Source organism: Anarrhichthys ocellatus, unplaced genomic scaffold (genome assembly GCF_004355925.1).
Source record: "Anarrhichthys ocellatus isolate YVR2014 unplaced genomic scaffold, GSC_Weel_1.0 scaffold35, whole genome shotgun sequence".
NCBI lineage: Eukaryota > Metazoa > Chordata > Actinopteri > Perciformes > Anarhichadidae > Anarrhichthys > Anarrhichthys ocellatus.
The window spans coordinates 1,335,516-1,351,354 of record NW_022280065.1 but is presented as its reverse complement, the minus strand read 5'-3'; the positions used below and the strand labels follow the sequence as shown (position 1 = coordinate 1,351,354).

At 38.9% G+C, this 15,839-nt stretch overlaps 2 protein-coding genes across 2 annotated transcripts; both read right to left on the bottom strand.

Annotated features, from left to right (window-relative positions):
* Positions 1-1,268: 1,268 nt before the first annotated feature.
* LOC116393928 (alpha-elapitoxin-As2a-like) lies at positions 1,269-4,559 on the bottom strand. Its single transcript, XM_031866656.1, has 3 exons — positions 3,776-4,559; positions 2,579-2,689; positions 1,269-1,913 (listed from the first exon to the last, which is right to left on the bottom strand). The coding sequence occupies exons 1-3, from the start codon at positions 3,825-3,827 to the stop codon at positions 1,690-1,692; spliced, it is 387 nt and encodes a 128-aa protein (XP_031722516.1). The 5' UTR covers positions 3,828-4,559; the 3' UTR covers positions 1,269-1,689.
* Positions 4,560-5,072: 513 nt separating this feature from the next.
* Positions 5,073-15,452, bottom strand: LOC116393927 (sperm acrosome membrane-associated protein 4-like). Its single transcript, XM_031866655.1, has 3 exons — positions 15,306-15,452; positions 7,459-7,572; positions 5,073-6,509 (listed from the first exon to the last, which is right to left on the bottom strand). The coding sequence occupies exons 1-3, from the start codon at positions 15,355-15,357 to the stop codon at positions 6,286-6,288; spliced, it is 390 nt and encodes a 129-aa protein (XP_031722515.1). The 5' UTR covers positions 15,358-15,452; the 3' UTR covers positions 5,073-6,285.
* Positions 15,453-15,839: the final 387 nt, after the last annotated feature.

Below are 15,839 nucleotides of genomic sequence, written 5' to 3'. Positions count from 1 at the left end.
CAGCACCTCAAAATGTTATTCTAGACCCCATACACTGTTTTCCATCTACTAAATACATTAAAGATGAAACTCCTACCTGCTACAAACAGAGACAACAGTGCTGCACAGCTCCACAGAAAAGTGTTCATCGTGATGTTCCTACAGGTAAAAATACCACCGAGGAGTGTTGGTCGATCTCTAAATCTTAAGATCTTGCCGTTTCAGAAGCTGTGGGATTTAGTTTTGTGTAAACGATGACTCACAGTCAAGATCTTTATACATGGGAGGGGGGGTTATATCAGTAATATGCATCGACAGTAGTGATAAGAAAGTTTGTAAGAGGTGACACATTCCAGTAACAGAGATTATGTACAGTACAGTCCTCCAGATTAGAAGAGTGGTTCCAACCCTTCTTGCCTGACGAACCCCGATGAGCTCAAGTACTCCTCATCGGCACCACCCGTCACTTGAACGGATTTTCAACTGGACATTTCAATACCTAAATTGTACGAAAGATTATATCGTCACAATATTGTTTTCATACAATTTAATCATCAATGTTTAGGTTTGTATTAATACTAACAGATATTAATATACATATATATTTCAACCATTTACCCATTACTTTGGCTACTTATTTATGCTAACTTTGCGTGGGGGAGGGGTACCCATAGTGCTTGGTTAGCATTGTCGTTGCTTCTAGCTGCCATTTGTTTTACTTGAGTTCCTTGTATCCACAGCTGACAGGCTAAGACAGGCACGTGGTGTAAACTTTGGGCGAGTGCAGCCTACAAATGTAGCCATTAGACACTGTTTTGACTGATGTTCAGCAAATTGCTTCATTTCTAAATACTGAAAATATCCATAAATATGCTACCATAGCATTGTGGTAACATGTTTTCTACCCCCGTGCAGTGCATGCATACTGTCTATTCATTTTCGAACTATATTGAACTGTTAGTGGTGGAGGATTGAGTCCTATAACCCGGAAATTAGTCAGAATTTTTGCACTTCCGGTCCCCTCATCTTGAAGTCGATGGGTTTTTTGAATGGGGATTTGGTTAGATGCCTGAATCAGGTCTGTGGTTAACACAAGTTTAAGATTAAATCCATCAATTTCTTTTTTTAAATTGACAAATATATGTGTAATTCATGTCAAAATTCAAACAGGATCAAAGATATTTTTTACCAACTACAGTCCCATAGGGACACCGGAGGGGGCTGGACTTCGCCTCTCTAGAGCTAACGAACGAATAGATGTTAAAATAACTGCAAGCTGAGGCAACAAATCATTTTCCAAGATTTTCTTTATTTTCACATCAATGTGTAAAGTAAGACACAAAGTAGTTCATAAGGGTAAATACAAAAAGATTTTTAAAAACCAAAGCAAACCAACCAGCCTGTAAGATTTATGAACTCAATGTTTCCCTGAAACATTCCATTGATCAACTTCCACGAGTGTGGACCGCAGCTTTGGACTTATCATTATTAAAAATTAACCCCTTACATGACAAGACCTGAGTTATGAAAACTGAAGAGTGTCACAGCACAAGAGCATATAGAGAATCATACTTATAAACTCATGTGATCCAGAGAGTTTATTTCTGTGCTTTCGGTCTTGTAGACCTCTCCTGGATAATTTATGATAGTACAAATGGACTTCAGGAGCAGCTGGCTACAGCTGTTTTTAGTGGTCTGGCATTAGGCATATTACATAATGGTAGACCACATGGAGGCCAAGGCGGCTACACCAATAACGGCAGTGAGGGTCATCTTGGTGGATGGGGCGGCGTTGGCGCATCTGTCTGTTGAGCAACAGCTGATTGTGCTTGTGTATCTGAGACCAAGCAGGGTGCTGGTGACGGTAGAGTTGCAGCCAGTAGGGAAACGACACCCCTGGCTTTTGATGCCCAAAGAGGAAAATCCTGAGAAACCTGAGGAGAAATGGTTGTGTTGGATGAATAAGAGTTACAGAGATGGAGATGGTTCATTTAATCAAATACAGTTTTAATGTACTGGTGCCGAGTATATTTTGTTACTGCATTACTTTTTACTCCACCAAATGGAAATATAGTACAGTAATAGTAATATAGTATAGTTTACTGCACCACATTTAACTAAGCTGCTTTAATTACTTATATGTGTACCTTTTAAATACACTTTCTTTATTTACATTCAACATGACAAGGTCATTTGTTCCATCCTTATTCAAGTGACCCGAAACCAAAACCTCCAAAACGTGAAATACATGTTTTATTGCCTGACAATGAAACTTAAAGTGCACATCACTACTTACAGCATGTAGCACTTGTTAAGGAGTACTTTAGTTATGTAAAAGAGCTTCTATACAATATTTTATATACAATATTAACAAAACATCGGAATCACTTCATTGAATCAGTATTAAGAGAAAACATGAATATCTAGTCAGATGGGATTGCCTACTGGTTTGGCAGCTGGGAACACTGGTGTGTGCGTGTTGATTTATGTGTATCTGGTCAACACAGTACTTGTGAGTGATTTTAATTAAACCATTCCTGTGTTATGTATAGATTGAAGAGAAACGGTGGGAGCTTTTAGGAATTAGAAGGTGACTCACTTATTGTCCCATTAAAGCAGACGTAGTTGCTGGTGGGGCAGGTCTCATCAGAGCTGGATGGGCAGAAGGTCCCCAGACCGTAGGTGCATTTCCTGCAGATCAGGGACTCCGCTGAAACACACAAATAATAGCACAATAGTTAAAAAAAAACACATGATGTTGAGTAAGTGTAATATCCACAGTGGTAATCAAAAATGAGGTCAAACAGGTTCAGTGAAGCTAATAAACGTAAACCCATATGTTTAACTATTATGACAGTAATTGCTTTTAAAAAGATGTGTTCATTTTTTTTTTTTTTCACCAAACTTTTGGACTACAGGCAGTGATGTATATTAGCATAGCCAGCAATGTTTTGGGGAATTTGTGGGCCACCACACCCTGCACTGTGGCACAAGCAGAAGTCGTCAAACCGCTCCCCAAGACAAATAAACAATCAAACTCTGACATTCCAGGAATCCATCATGGCGATTTCAACGATACTGATTTGAATCTCCATCATCAAGGACAATATCAGGTGTGACGGATACTAATCAGTGGTGCACTTTCACGGTTACAGAAGGTTTTTAGCTAATTTGGAGGGAAAAACAATAAAAGAGCTATGATTTTATTTAATAAGGTTCAGTTCACCAAAAGAAAACATATTGTCTCATTTTTCTTTAGTGTAAATAGTATCAGAAAGATGTGGTTTCCCTTGCGTCCAAGATGGCTCACCGTCGCCCCACTTCAATGGACGGTAATGGTATGCTTTTAATATAACTTCGGAAGATAGTCTTTTTTAAAACTGCTGAAGTTTGTGATTAATTTATGAGTAATTGTTTCTTGGAGGAAACATTAATGTTTAGTTTGTAATTTCATCATTGTTTTCAGAAGCACAAACTAAATTTGATTCAAAATCTTAACACATAAATCTGAAACTATGTGTGTGGCTTGATACCACCAGAGGTGAGCACATTGGAGAAGCATCATCAGTTCGTTACATCAGTAAGTCATTTGAGGATCCATTTGTAAAAGAAGAACGTGAATGAAATGGAGCCACCGTTTTCACCTGAGCAAATTACTAATTAACTGGTTTTGGCAAACTAAATGAATCTCAATTGTGCATAATAAGCTGATTTCACCTGTTGTATGGTCTTTAATTAACTAGGATGCAGTTTAGTGATAAAACAATAGAGAGAAAATTAGTAAAAAATGACTTACCCATCATGAAAGATGCAACAATTGCAATAATCGCAATTACGATCTTTGCCATCTTGATGCGTTGGTGTTGGTCCTTATGGTTTCTGCTCAAAGTCAAAAAGAAAGCCTTCCAGTCAGGTGATCAGATGCTGTTTGTGGGAGAAAAAAGTCTAGTGAAAGTGTTTGGTCAGGCCAGATATTTATACAGTCACAGACAGGTGAAGGGAGGGGACAAGAGAGGGGTTTTCCCAAGTCCTTTGTCTTCATCTTCCCTCGAGGGAAGAATCAGTAAGAGTAAAGGAATATGCCACATGATTGAAGCAGTGATCTAACTGAATACCATGAGCTGTACATACTGCCTGAGCTGGTTGTTCAAGTTAAAGAGTCAGTCAGTAACCATAGATTGCACCACAAGCTTCAAGCTAGACGTCATCGGGATTTTTTTTGTTGTTGCGATTTCTTGATTAATGTCTGAAAATAGGGAAAATATATTCATATTGTTTTACTGGAACAGTGCAAAAACCCTTCAGTTTACTATCACATACACAGCAGAGCATCAAATCCTTCCCTTTGTTATGCTGAAACCAGAGAATATCGAGTGTTTTTAGCTTGAAAAATGACTGAAATTAGTTTCTGATTATTAAGCGATCAATTGCTTCAGCGCTAGGGCATATAGTTGTTGCAAGGGGTTAGAGTGAAGTAGGAAAACAGGTTTACTGTATGGTGTCCATCTACTGAAGAGAAAATATGAAAACTACTCAGTTTGTTTTATGAAATTGCAGATGTTTGTTCATACTTAAAGCAGTCTTCTTTGGAGAGTCTAACTTTTAAATCATTAAAACCTCCAGATCACGAAGGCCAGACTAAACTTGACTGAGGGAATACTTCATTTGAAAGGCCATTTATACAAACATCGTACTTTGGTTATTTACAGACAATTTATGACTGAAAAGCTCTTTATTTCCATGCAGTTTTTGCTTGAACTGCAGATTTCCTCATACACCAAAAATGTCTCTTGTGTGCCTAAACCTGAAATCAGGACAGACGAGTGCCGTCATACCAGCAGCAGCACCATCTTCGCTGTTAGGTACCCAAACCCGAAGAACCAGTCGGTCCTGTTTGATGGCAACGAGACGAGAGACATTTAGAGAGAAGAAAGCAGATCACTCTGGTACAAACTACACACAAGGGAAGTTCTTTTTTTTTTTTTTTTTCCCAGAATGGATATTTATTGCATTCTTCAAATTGTCTTCACAACAAATTTTCCAAAAACATTCAGACAAGTTACTTTTTTTGGACAATAATGCCAAAAGCGTCAATTTCAGGAATTTCTCTTTAATGATTAGTGTTAGATAGAGGATATCTAAAGATCAGCCCTGACACATTTCAAATTGCTGCAATTTCAGTTTCCAATATCTGCAAACATGAGTTACATCACGTTCTCCCCATATATACACATTCAAAACTAGCAAGATGAACAGAAGCTTTTATCCCACAGTCTGAGTAACGTGCAGTGTGGATTTGACACGAACATCAAAAATAAAAGTGATTAAAACACAGAACGTGGAGCCATTTGTGTCGAAATGAAACCAGCGAGAAGAAGTGTGTTCACAGACACAAGACAATTTACATTATTTTAGCTACACATTAATAAAGCCAACAAATGTCAACAAGTGTAATGAATAGAAATAGAAATGTTCATGGGAGTGTTGAGATCTATAGATTATATCATGACTCTAAAATCACTATACAGTGGGTCAAAGGCAATACATTAAATGGAATAGTTTGACATTTTGTGAGAGATGTTTCCTCTTCTTGCGTAGTGTTAGATGAGAAGAACGACACCACTTGTGTAGAATAAACATGGCGCTACAGTCAGTAGAAAAACCTTACCACCTTTAAAGCTCACTAGTTATGACTTTCTTGTTGTTTTTACACTCGAGATGAAACATGTTAATTATTGAGCTTTAGTGGTGCTACAGGCATTTTTTGTTTTTATATACTTCTGACTGCACCATGCTAGCCGTTAACCCATTGGCTGCTGGCTATAGCATCATGTTAAACAGACAGAAATGAGAGTATCAATCTTCTAATACAACTCTTGGCAAAAAAAAAAAGACCAAATAAGCACATTTCCCAAAATGTTGGCTTATTCCTTTAAATTGCAATGGCGCTACGTAACCTACAAAACCAATTTAGTCACAGTGAAATGCCCGACACTTATCTAAACATTTTACTACTCATTCAAGTTAATTGTAGGCTACTTTAAACTGTCAACTCTCAATGTACATGCTAGGACAACATACCGATTAATCCAACAACACAAAAACAAAAAGGGGGAATTTCATTTGAACCAATATTAACATGTGGGTGAAGTACAATACACCTCAAGAACAGTTAACACAAGACCCATTTGGAGAAAAGAAATGCATGTCTGAGGAGATAATTTAATCCTTGTAGTGCAATATGTAGTGTGTTGTATGTGTTTGTGTGTGAGTGCGTGTACGTTGCGCCATCCGCTGTGTTTTCTGTCAAACCAGGATGTTGGCCATGAACAGAGCAGTGATGGTGGCGAGGGTCAGGCTCAGCCTGGACGTCCCGGGCAGACCGGGCGCAGCGTTGCACAGGTCGGTGCTGCAGCATGTCTTGGTCATGGTGTAGAGGGTGGTGTTGCTGTCGGAGGGGAAGTTCACTTCCTCGGTCTTGTTGCACTGGGCCACTTTGATACAGCCCTTCTTCTTGATTGTCACGAAGCCTGAAAAGTGAGAGCAAACACATTCCATCACCGTCTATTGTTCATTGTGTCTACATGAAATGGTTGCACAGTGAGAGGTAGCGCTGCGTGTTGTTGGCTAGTAACTTTGGGTTTTAACTTCAATAAAAAAAAAAGACATATAAACCTTTTTTTAAACCAATCACAGAAAAACAATGGAACTTCGCTATGCTAGTGCTTTTTCTTTCAGTCAAAAAATCCCACGTTGCTAATAAAGACATACATTTTTAAAACAGACAAATAAATAGCTAAATTTCAAAAAAAAAAAAAAAAAAAAAGGTTTAGTCATTTCATAAAACACTAGTTTACATTGTGCATTTGTTGTGGATTATTTTCAGCTACACATTTGCCGCTGTAGTGAGTATTTACAGCAGCAGGGTTGACCTAAATAAACTACAATGTGTGTCTTCATGTGGACAAACTACATCAGGATCAACTCATTGTTTTGGTTTTAATGTAGAATATCGGCAGACTACTTTTTTCATCGAAGTAAAAAAAGAGAAGACAGTACAGTATACAGTAGGTAATTCTGTGTCACGTGAACTGCTGACACATCATGCAGCTTGCTAAATGGTAAAACGTAAGAATTCATTTTTTTAAGATTTTGCAGCCCTGTTTTAAACTCTGAAGCGGAAATCAAACTAATTTGAAACCAACTATTTCAGCTTCTTTGCCAACTTGTTAACTAGTTTTCACACACCTTTAAAAGACAACACCTAATGTTGAATGTGTAACTGATGACTCAGATTGATTGGCAGCTCACTGGTCATAAATTCACTTGTTAATTAGTTGCCACATTATTCCCCCTTAGGCATTAGTGCAGTTACATATGTATTCCGAGAAGGCATTCCGAGAATGCATTTTCATGCAAGTGCTGCCAATAACCCACCTTTGTCTGGTGAGATTTAAAATTCCTGAGCTCCTTCCTTACCTGCTGCTTCCCCGACACCACTGTAGCAAACTTCTCCGCTTCCACATGTTGTTTTAGACGTAAAGCACAGGGCCCCTACGCCAACGGAGCATTTGTAGCACTGCAGACCTTGAACTGATATCCACAGATAGTTGGAGGGTGGGGGGAGAGAGAGATGGAGGCAAGAAGGAAAGAAAAAGAAATGTAGGATTAGCATGATTAGGTTTGTAACAAGCTCCAGTCAACATCATGTTTGTCTGAAACAAATTGCTGAGACTGTTTCAGTGTTTACCAACCACTCAGATGATGCAGTTTGGCCAGTAAAAAAAGTTCTCGCATGGTTGAGTATGAGATAATGACACAAAGCCAGTGATCATGGACGAAGACAAATGGGTGACCTTTGACCTGTAGCACAGGTTTTTACGGTCGAGGTCATACCAGCATTTGGTAGCACCAGATTCAAACGCTTGTACACTTTGCCTGAAGCGCTTAACTTAATTGAGTTTATTGAGTATAGCCTTATTTTTTTGCAACTACAAGAAATCAATGTACTTTTCCATCTGGGCAAACAACAAGTGATTCAAGTGTAACATAATAGATGTGGACTAATGAATTATAGTCCAAGTACGTCGTCTGCTTGTATCATCAGCTTAACTGTAGGTAGATGTAATCGTATATATTGTGACTCAAGGCAAAACAAACAATAACAACTAACAAATGAAACTGCGGTTTTGGAAAGACGGTTCAAGTTACTTAAACTAAAAAGATCTTAGATCTTCCTGGAACTGTCTCACCACTGTTCACACCTTGTTTTGTTCTTGGATCAACAGCACACACAAAATGTAAATAAATAAATGAAGAATCAAATATAATGTAACCACACTTCGCACTAAAAATCTGGTCAAAAAGAATTGGGGCCGCTCTGTTGTCTTTTACCAGGAATGCTGGGTCAAACAAAGAGACGCCATTAAGTTGAACATCAGGGGAAACGCAGAATCCAGTTCTGAGAACATTAGCCTCAAGCCAGCTGAGGTAAAAAAAATAATTCTGATTAAGTAATACAATTAGTTGACAACAAACCGTCTATTAGAATGAACAGATTGAACATTGTCCTGGACACGCTCCAAACGAAATAAATGTAACACAATTAACTGGCAGAGCGGCTTAATTGTGTTCAAAGGAAAACTGGAAATGGTAATCTGTATGTAAAAAACTGTTCCGTTTTTGTTTTATTTTATAGATTGAAGTAAACCAACTCAAAGCTTTCACGGTGACGCACTAAGCCTGAAAGACGAGAGGCCATTGTGAAACTGTGCGACCCATCACTGGGAGGGGAGAAACACAACAATCAGAATGAACCAAGGAGAAGGTTTGTTAGAAACCGGTCACTCCAGTTCAACATCGGCGTTGCATGAATGCAGTCTTTGTGGAAAGTACGCACCAAAGTCATTATGCAAAGAAAGAAGTGTCTGGAAAGTTCTCTTTTATATTTTGTGTTTGATCAACATTATGTTATTTAGATTAGTTAGTTTAGGTTTGTAAAGCCCCTCTGATCACCCCCCGTGACAGCAACGCTGGTATTGTTTTGACCTTGTGAATCCGTGTGTCATTATGGCAAAATGTGGTGCTGGAGACATCTACTGTAGCGGCAACTACCACAGAAGCAGTTTTGGGTGGGTGGGTGTCGGTCTGTCTGCCTGCAATATCGCCACAACCGGGAAAGATGAAATCCCGAATTTTTACAGGTGTGTAGTTGAGATCAAAACGAAAAGGCAGAGCTCGAAGATGGGTGTGGGCCAAGCAAGGGTGCCAAAAGTAAGGGGATGGGGAGTGGGGAAGGGGCAGTTGGCCATTGTGATGATTACAAAAAAGGGAATCTGCACACTACAGTAAAAGTCACAAGTAAATTGTAAAGCTCAATTTTGTGAATTTGAACCAGTGCCTCCACATAGACGCTATATCTAGATTGGGAGCATTTTGATTGCCTCTCACCTCGGCGACTCACAGCCAACGGTGCTAACGGTCCAAGCTACAGTAAAAGTGCTGACAGAGCCAACAGTGTTAACCTGTGGGGGAACTGGAAGGTGGGCACTATGCTTCTGGGACTGTGTAATCAGCTGTAACCGCCGTATGAGAGCAGTGCTGTGCAGCTGCTGTGAGCCAGCCAGTGAGGCACGCTCCCATGCACCGGCTATGTCAACAAAGCTTGCATTAATTACAGCACACACTGAGGGAGACAGACTTCATTTTCTGCTCAGGTAGACATTTCTCTGCTACGTCTTCAGCAAATCGTTGTTTGCTGCTATAGTAAAGCTCTCAATCCCGTATATTTCACCTTTAAGCAGAGTAACTAAAAATAAGACCGTAATGTTGTATTTAATAGCAGGAAATAAATTCTGCTACACACGTTGTTATTGTCATCATTTTTGATAATAATAGGAAAGGCAATCTTAGAAAATCACTCTTTGATTCAATATTTAGCAAAGTGATAAAGCTTTGAATCTTAAATCTTTACTACTACAAAAAATAAATTCCTTTAAAGCAGGTGTTATGCAGCCACAAGTGGCCAATGTAACACAGCCATGTGGTTATTTCATTTAGACTATTGAATAGTAGAAAACATTTTATATTGTGCTGTATAGCATAGAAATGACCTACATGTATATCGGGTTAGAAGATTTGGGCGAAAATCACCCATCCCTAATCAACAGCCTTATTTTGTTTTGTTGTTTACAATGTACTATAATAAAAAAGCCGGATGCAGCAGATGTTAAACATGACTCAATCGTTAAGGGATTATTAAAATTCTTGCCAAATTTTCTGTCAAACAACTTATCATTTGAACTTCAATGATAGTTATGGATTGGCTTACTGGAATTTGTTTTAAAAAGGCGTACTCTTCATCATGCAGGACTAACTGATAAGATTGCTTGTTTTGATACGGTGCTTCAACATGATTAATCTCACATGTTGACATTTACAACAACTAACATGCAACGCAATGACTCAAGTAGAGGGATGGATGATTACATATTCAACTGGAGTATATGATACAGAGAGAGATAAAGTGACTGCTGTATGACTGAGATGGTGGCTGAGCTGACTAATCATCATTCACCATTACGTCACACTCAAAAAAAAATAAATCACAAGGGTTGATATCTTTGATTTTACTTTGTCACTTTTTCAGCGTGAACATGTTTAAAAAATATATATAAAATGACTCACTTAAACTCCTCCACAAACGGGAGGGTTATGAATAGAGAAATGTTTTAAACAAAAACAATGTGTCAGAGATGTATTCATAGGAACCTGTATGATGATCCCATGGATCAGCCTGATTTCAATGGCAATTTGTATGTGATCATCCCTGTTCTTTACTTCAGAAGAAGAAAGAACCAACAACAACAACAACAACAACAACAACACAGCCACACCTTCGTACTCAAACAGCCCCGCACCCTGTCCCCTCGGTTTCGGTCACACCCAAATTCAAGTAGAGCCGACTTACCTTTGTTAATCCTCATTACATGTACACTCCTATTGCTCCGCCTCCGACTACTGTATATTCTAAACACACACGTAAAATATATTCAGTTTATGATAGATACTGATTTCTTCATCTGGGAGACACTAAATGTCCAATACCTCTAAAAAAAAATTATATATCTGACTCGCATGCTTTTACACCCTTACTAAGCAATATGGTATAATATCAGCACACAATTTATTTGGTAAATAAAAGGTAAATATCATGTGATATTGTTGTTGCCACAACACGCAAACACTTCAGCACCCTGGTGTTTATGGCTCAGTCAGACAGGTCGGTCTGCATTGCAGAGACTGGGGCAGCCCGGGGGTGAATTCACGAGGGAACAGTACACCTTAACAATGCTGAATTTCAGCACAGTGTTTCGTTCACTGAAGTGTCTCAACATATAATCGGTAGCGTCTTCACCCCCCCCCCCCCCCCGTGATTGCATCAGATCAACAACAGCGTCTTCCCTTAAAGAGCAGGCTCTGGGTGAAATATGAAGTAAAGTGAAGTGCAGTTAATGACATTTGATGACAAGACACAATAGGCTGAGCAGATTTGGCATGTCAGAACCTGTATTTTGAGGATTAATAAATCACGACGCAGACGGCTTCCTGGCTGAGCTACATAACATTGTTCCACTTATTACTGGGAACTCATGTTGTGCACATTGACATCATTGCCCTCGATGCAGGTGCACAAGTGAAGTTCACATTCTTTCAATCAGGAGTCCTAAACCAGATGTCACAGTAACCGGCAGGAGTATTCAGATCCTTTTAATTAAGTTAAAGTTGCAAAGCAACATTGTAGACATACCGTTGTTACAGGTAGAGGTCTGCATTTAAAATTGTATTCAAGTAAAGAAAACACCAAGATGTAAACAATCCAAAGTGCAGACATTATTCAGAACTCCTTTGATAAGGTTCATTACCTTTACGTAATATTGACAGTTTTTTGCATTTGTAATAATTACTGTGACTATAATGCAGGATAAAAAAATATCAGAATGTGTTCTGACACCAATTGGTTTAATACGGTCCTAAGGGATTAAATTGATCTGTTTTTTATACCAGATATGCTAGGTGTATGTGAACTTGTTCAGAAGGATTATAAACAATAATACTAGAATTTGAAAACAAGAAATTGACAATCAAGAGATGGTTCAGAATCATTATTTCGATTAATGACAGTAGTTAAGTTGCAAGAGCACCGTGTTTACTGAAGTGACTTTTGATGATAATATTTAAATATTAACAGAGAGTTATTCTGCGTAAAAAATTGAGCAAATGTCATCCAGTTTGATAACAAGGAACTCTGGGGTGTGGCATGTTACTTAACCCCCTCAATGTGCAGTGTCAGCCTTACACTGCCCTCTACTGCTCTGTCATGCAACCTACAGATTAACCCTTCAGGTTCCACCACAAGAACATTTTGAGGAACCCAAAACACAGAGGGGGAAGAGATGAAAGTAACAGTTGCAGAGTTTAAAAAGCCTAAACTGCAGTTTAGTCTAATACTAAAGAAGAAGAAAATATAAGTGACTGCAGAGGAATAACAGCTCTGATGTGGTTGATCATGTTTTAGGCATTGTGTTAGTGCCTAAGGAAGAGGCAGCCCTCAATTTCTCCACTTGAGGGCATCATTGTTGCAAAAGATCTTAAAATAGTTAGTTATAGGTAACACAAGTATTTATTCTGGCATCAGCATTTAGTCATTAACTCAACAACAGTGTCTCCATGTGTGACCAACAGAAGCAGCTGAGCAGTGACTCAATCCAGCTGAAAAAAAAAAAAAACCAACACATTTTAAGGTCCACTTCACCAACAAAATCTCTGTTTAAGAAAGCTTTTCAGTATTTCTGACTGCCTCAGCTCACCGTGGGGAACAACTGTGAAGAGAAACAGAACACCACCAAGCTCAAATTAAACTCAATGTGAGACTGGGCACGGAAAACTACAATGAGCCGGCATCTCGTGAGAGGACTACGTAAACAAGTTTATGAAAAGTAATGCGAGGGCAAATATGTAAAGACTGCCTTCAAAGCGTCCGCTTGGGATAATAATCATCCTTACACCTACAACCTCACAAAAGGTATAGGCAAATACACGTGGGCGGGTCTGGAGTGTTAGGTAAACATAGCCTTAAAGCTCACAATGCCAACCAGACTGATGGGAGGAGAGTTTTTCAGATTAAAACGTTTGTGGCAGGAAGATACTTTTCAAACCCTTTTGAATTCATTTTTACAGAATATTATAACATTTAAATGTCTTCAATAAAGCACAAAATAATAACTTGCAAAAATGAAAATGCAAAAAAAAAAAAAGGGGACACAAAGGGATACAAAAATTGGTCAACAGTCTCTCTAGATTTCTCCTCCCAACCTGACCAATTTAGGCTACCGACATCTGGATTCAAAAGTAGCAAAGTGTTTTTGTCTATTATTCTGCCAGCTGGTGCTCGGGGAAACCTCTCAGTAGCCGTTACTGCCAACCAGACTGCCATCTGATATCACCTTCCCAGGGTACAGACACCCATACGCGCACACATGTTTATCCCTCCTGGACACTTTCACAGAGAGACAGAAAACCTCGGTATGTAATTATTTGCATTTGTGAATCACTCTTCCGTCACAAACAACTATTTAAGTAGGGTTTGTATAGGCCAAAAGGTAAAAATGATCAACTTAAAGTATAAAAAAAGCAGCCAGAATGAGATAGTTCCCTCTAGGTAAGGTGTGGTTTGAAATAGGAGACCGAAACAACAGAGTTCACAGGATACAGAGGATAGAAACTGACTACAATAGACCCAAAACACAATAGTACAAGAACAAATGGTCGGTATAGTGCACCCAGTCCGTAGAACTTCTATAGAAGTGGAATTTGAGACTTGGGCAAAGCCTCAACTGTTACAAGGTGAGGAATTTCTCATGCATTGGTTGTCAAGTTGGGACATGATTCAGTCTTCATAACTTGTGGAGAAGGAAAAGAAAAAAGGAAAAAAAAAAAATCCATGTAGCACAAACAGGCTGCCTCACCCCAACCTGTAATAACAGTAAAGCCTGCGATGTGCCGAGAGGGTAAAAAAACAGGAAAACCCAGCAGCTACTTTGTTTCATGTGTGAGTTCTGTTGAATCTTTAGTCCTATAAAACAGGATAACATTTGATTTTAGGGCTGAAACCAACCAACTTGTTCCCGACTAACTACTTCTTCTAAAAAAAATGTCTGACACTAGTGAAGAACTCCCATTAAAAACTCCCCAGAGACCAAGACGGTGTCCTCAAATTTCTTGTTCAAACCAAATATTCAGTTTAAAATCCACATTCAATAAGCGGAATTCAGAGCCCGTTTGATATTTTTGCTTGACAACTTACCGGAATGATGAGCCTAACCAATGTTCAAAGCAGTTCATTGATGTCAGTCGACCAATCATTTCAGCTCCGATTGATTCAACAGTTTATCAGTTACTTTTAGCTCACTATTTTAACAGTTTATCACATTATTTTGTAACTATTTCAAACAATTCTATCCCATGTCTACCCCAAATCAGTTGGGATGACAGATGGCTGTTACTGATGGCATTGAGAGAAAATGTTGTGGATGTAATAACCAAATAGGTGATGAAAGCTTATCTGAAACACAAAAACAAGTGCACTATGTGTTATCTGTTCAACTAAAACACGACGTATAAAACCAGGAAAACAAGTATATCACGACATGAACATAACTAAAAACACATTTGTGTCAATTTGTCACAAAAGGTGCCCATGTCTTGTTTTGGTGCTCCTGCCCCTATAATGATGTGAACACATCCCTGCTGGTCCTACAGAGTGAACACACCCAGTCAAACAGCAGCCTAAAGGTCTGCAGCCCTTCAACACGGCGCAAACCCAATAAATGCACACTTTGGGACACACCCTTCACGTTTAGAGTCCAACAAAATGTATTTACTAGGATCTGATCCGTGTTAAAAACACAAGCTTCTTTTTTTTTTTTCTTGTCTACAACACTAAATTAGCTCCATGTAAAGTAGAATATTGATTTAACATGTTATTTACAATTTGCAAAACAAAAAAAAGTGTATTTCTGAACAGCAATACTGCAGACAACTGTGGCGCTCTAATGGGAATAAAAACACAGCCACACCAAACTCCATGCGGGAAAACGTAGATTTGATCTGGGGAAAGATGTAAACGTTGTCTCTGTAACATAAGGCTTTTCGGTTTAAAAAACATTTTATTTTAGCGGTCATTATAAAAGTGACACCCCGAAAAAAAATAGTGAAAACAACGTGCGTATGAATAAGTCCTAATTCATTTGGGGTATTTTACTTACCGACTGCAAAGCAGAATCCGACTGCAAGAAGCTGGAGAATGATTCTGTTCATCTTGGAAAAAGGAGCGGAACGAGGCTACAAACTCGAATTTCAGGAGAAGGCTGACTGCCGGTGAGGACTCAAACCGTTATAATATTTGATCACGCAAACTTTTTTCCCGGGATTTATAATCTTCCACCTCCCATCCCAACGTCACCGGTATCCAATCAGAGGAGGTCCGCTGGGGACGTCCACCCAGTTATTTTTTCAGCGAGCTCTCTCACCTGTGTGAATCACGGGGGGGTATTACATTCCAGCAGGAAGTTAAAGTGTGGGAAAGCTGGGGATTGGGGATATTGTATGGCGATATTATTGTATTAAACCCCTCATGTGTCATTACCATACACTTATATGGATTTATAGTGTTTTGATAGTGCAAGAAAGTGGCTTACATGTTATTTCACGACCTTTTAAGCCACTAAGTGCATTTATTAAAGCTCTGTGCTTTATACTTACGCTTCATTTCAGAGGGAAATATTGTAATTTTCATCCAC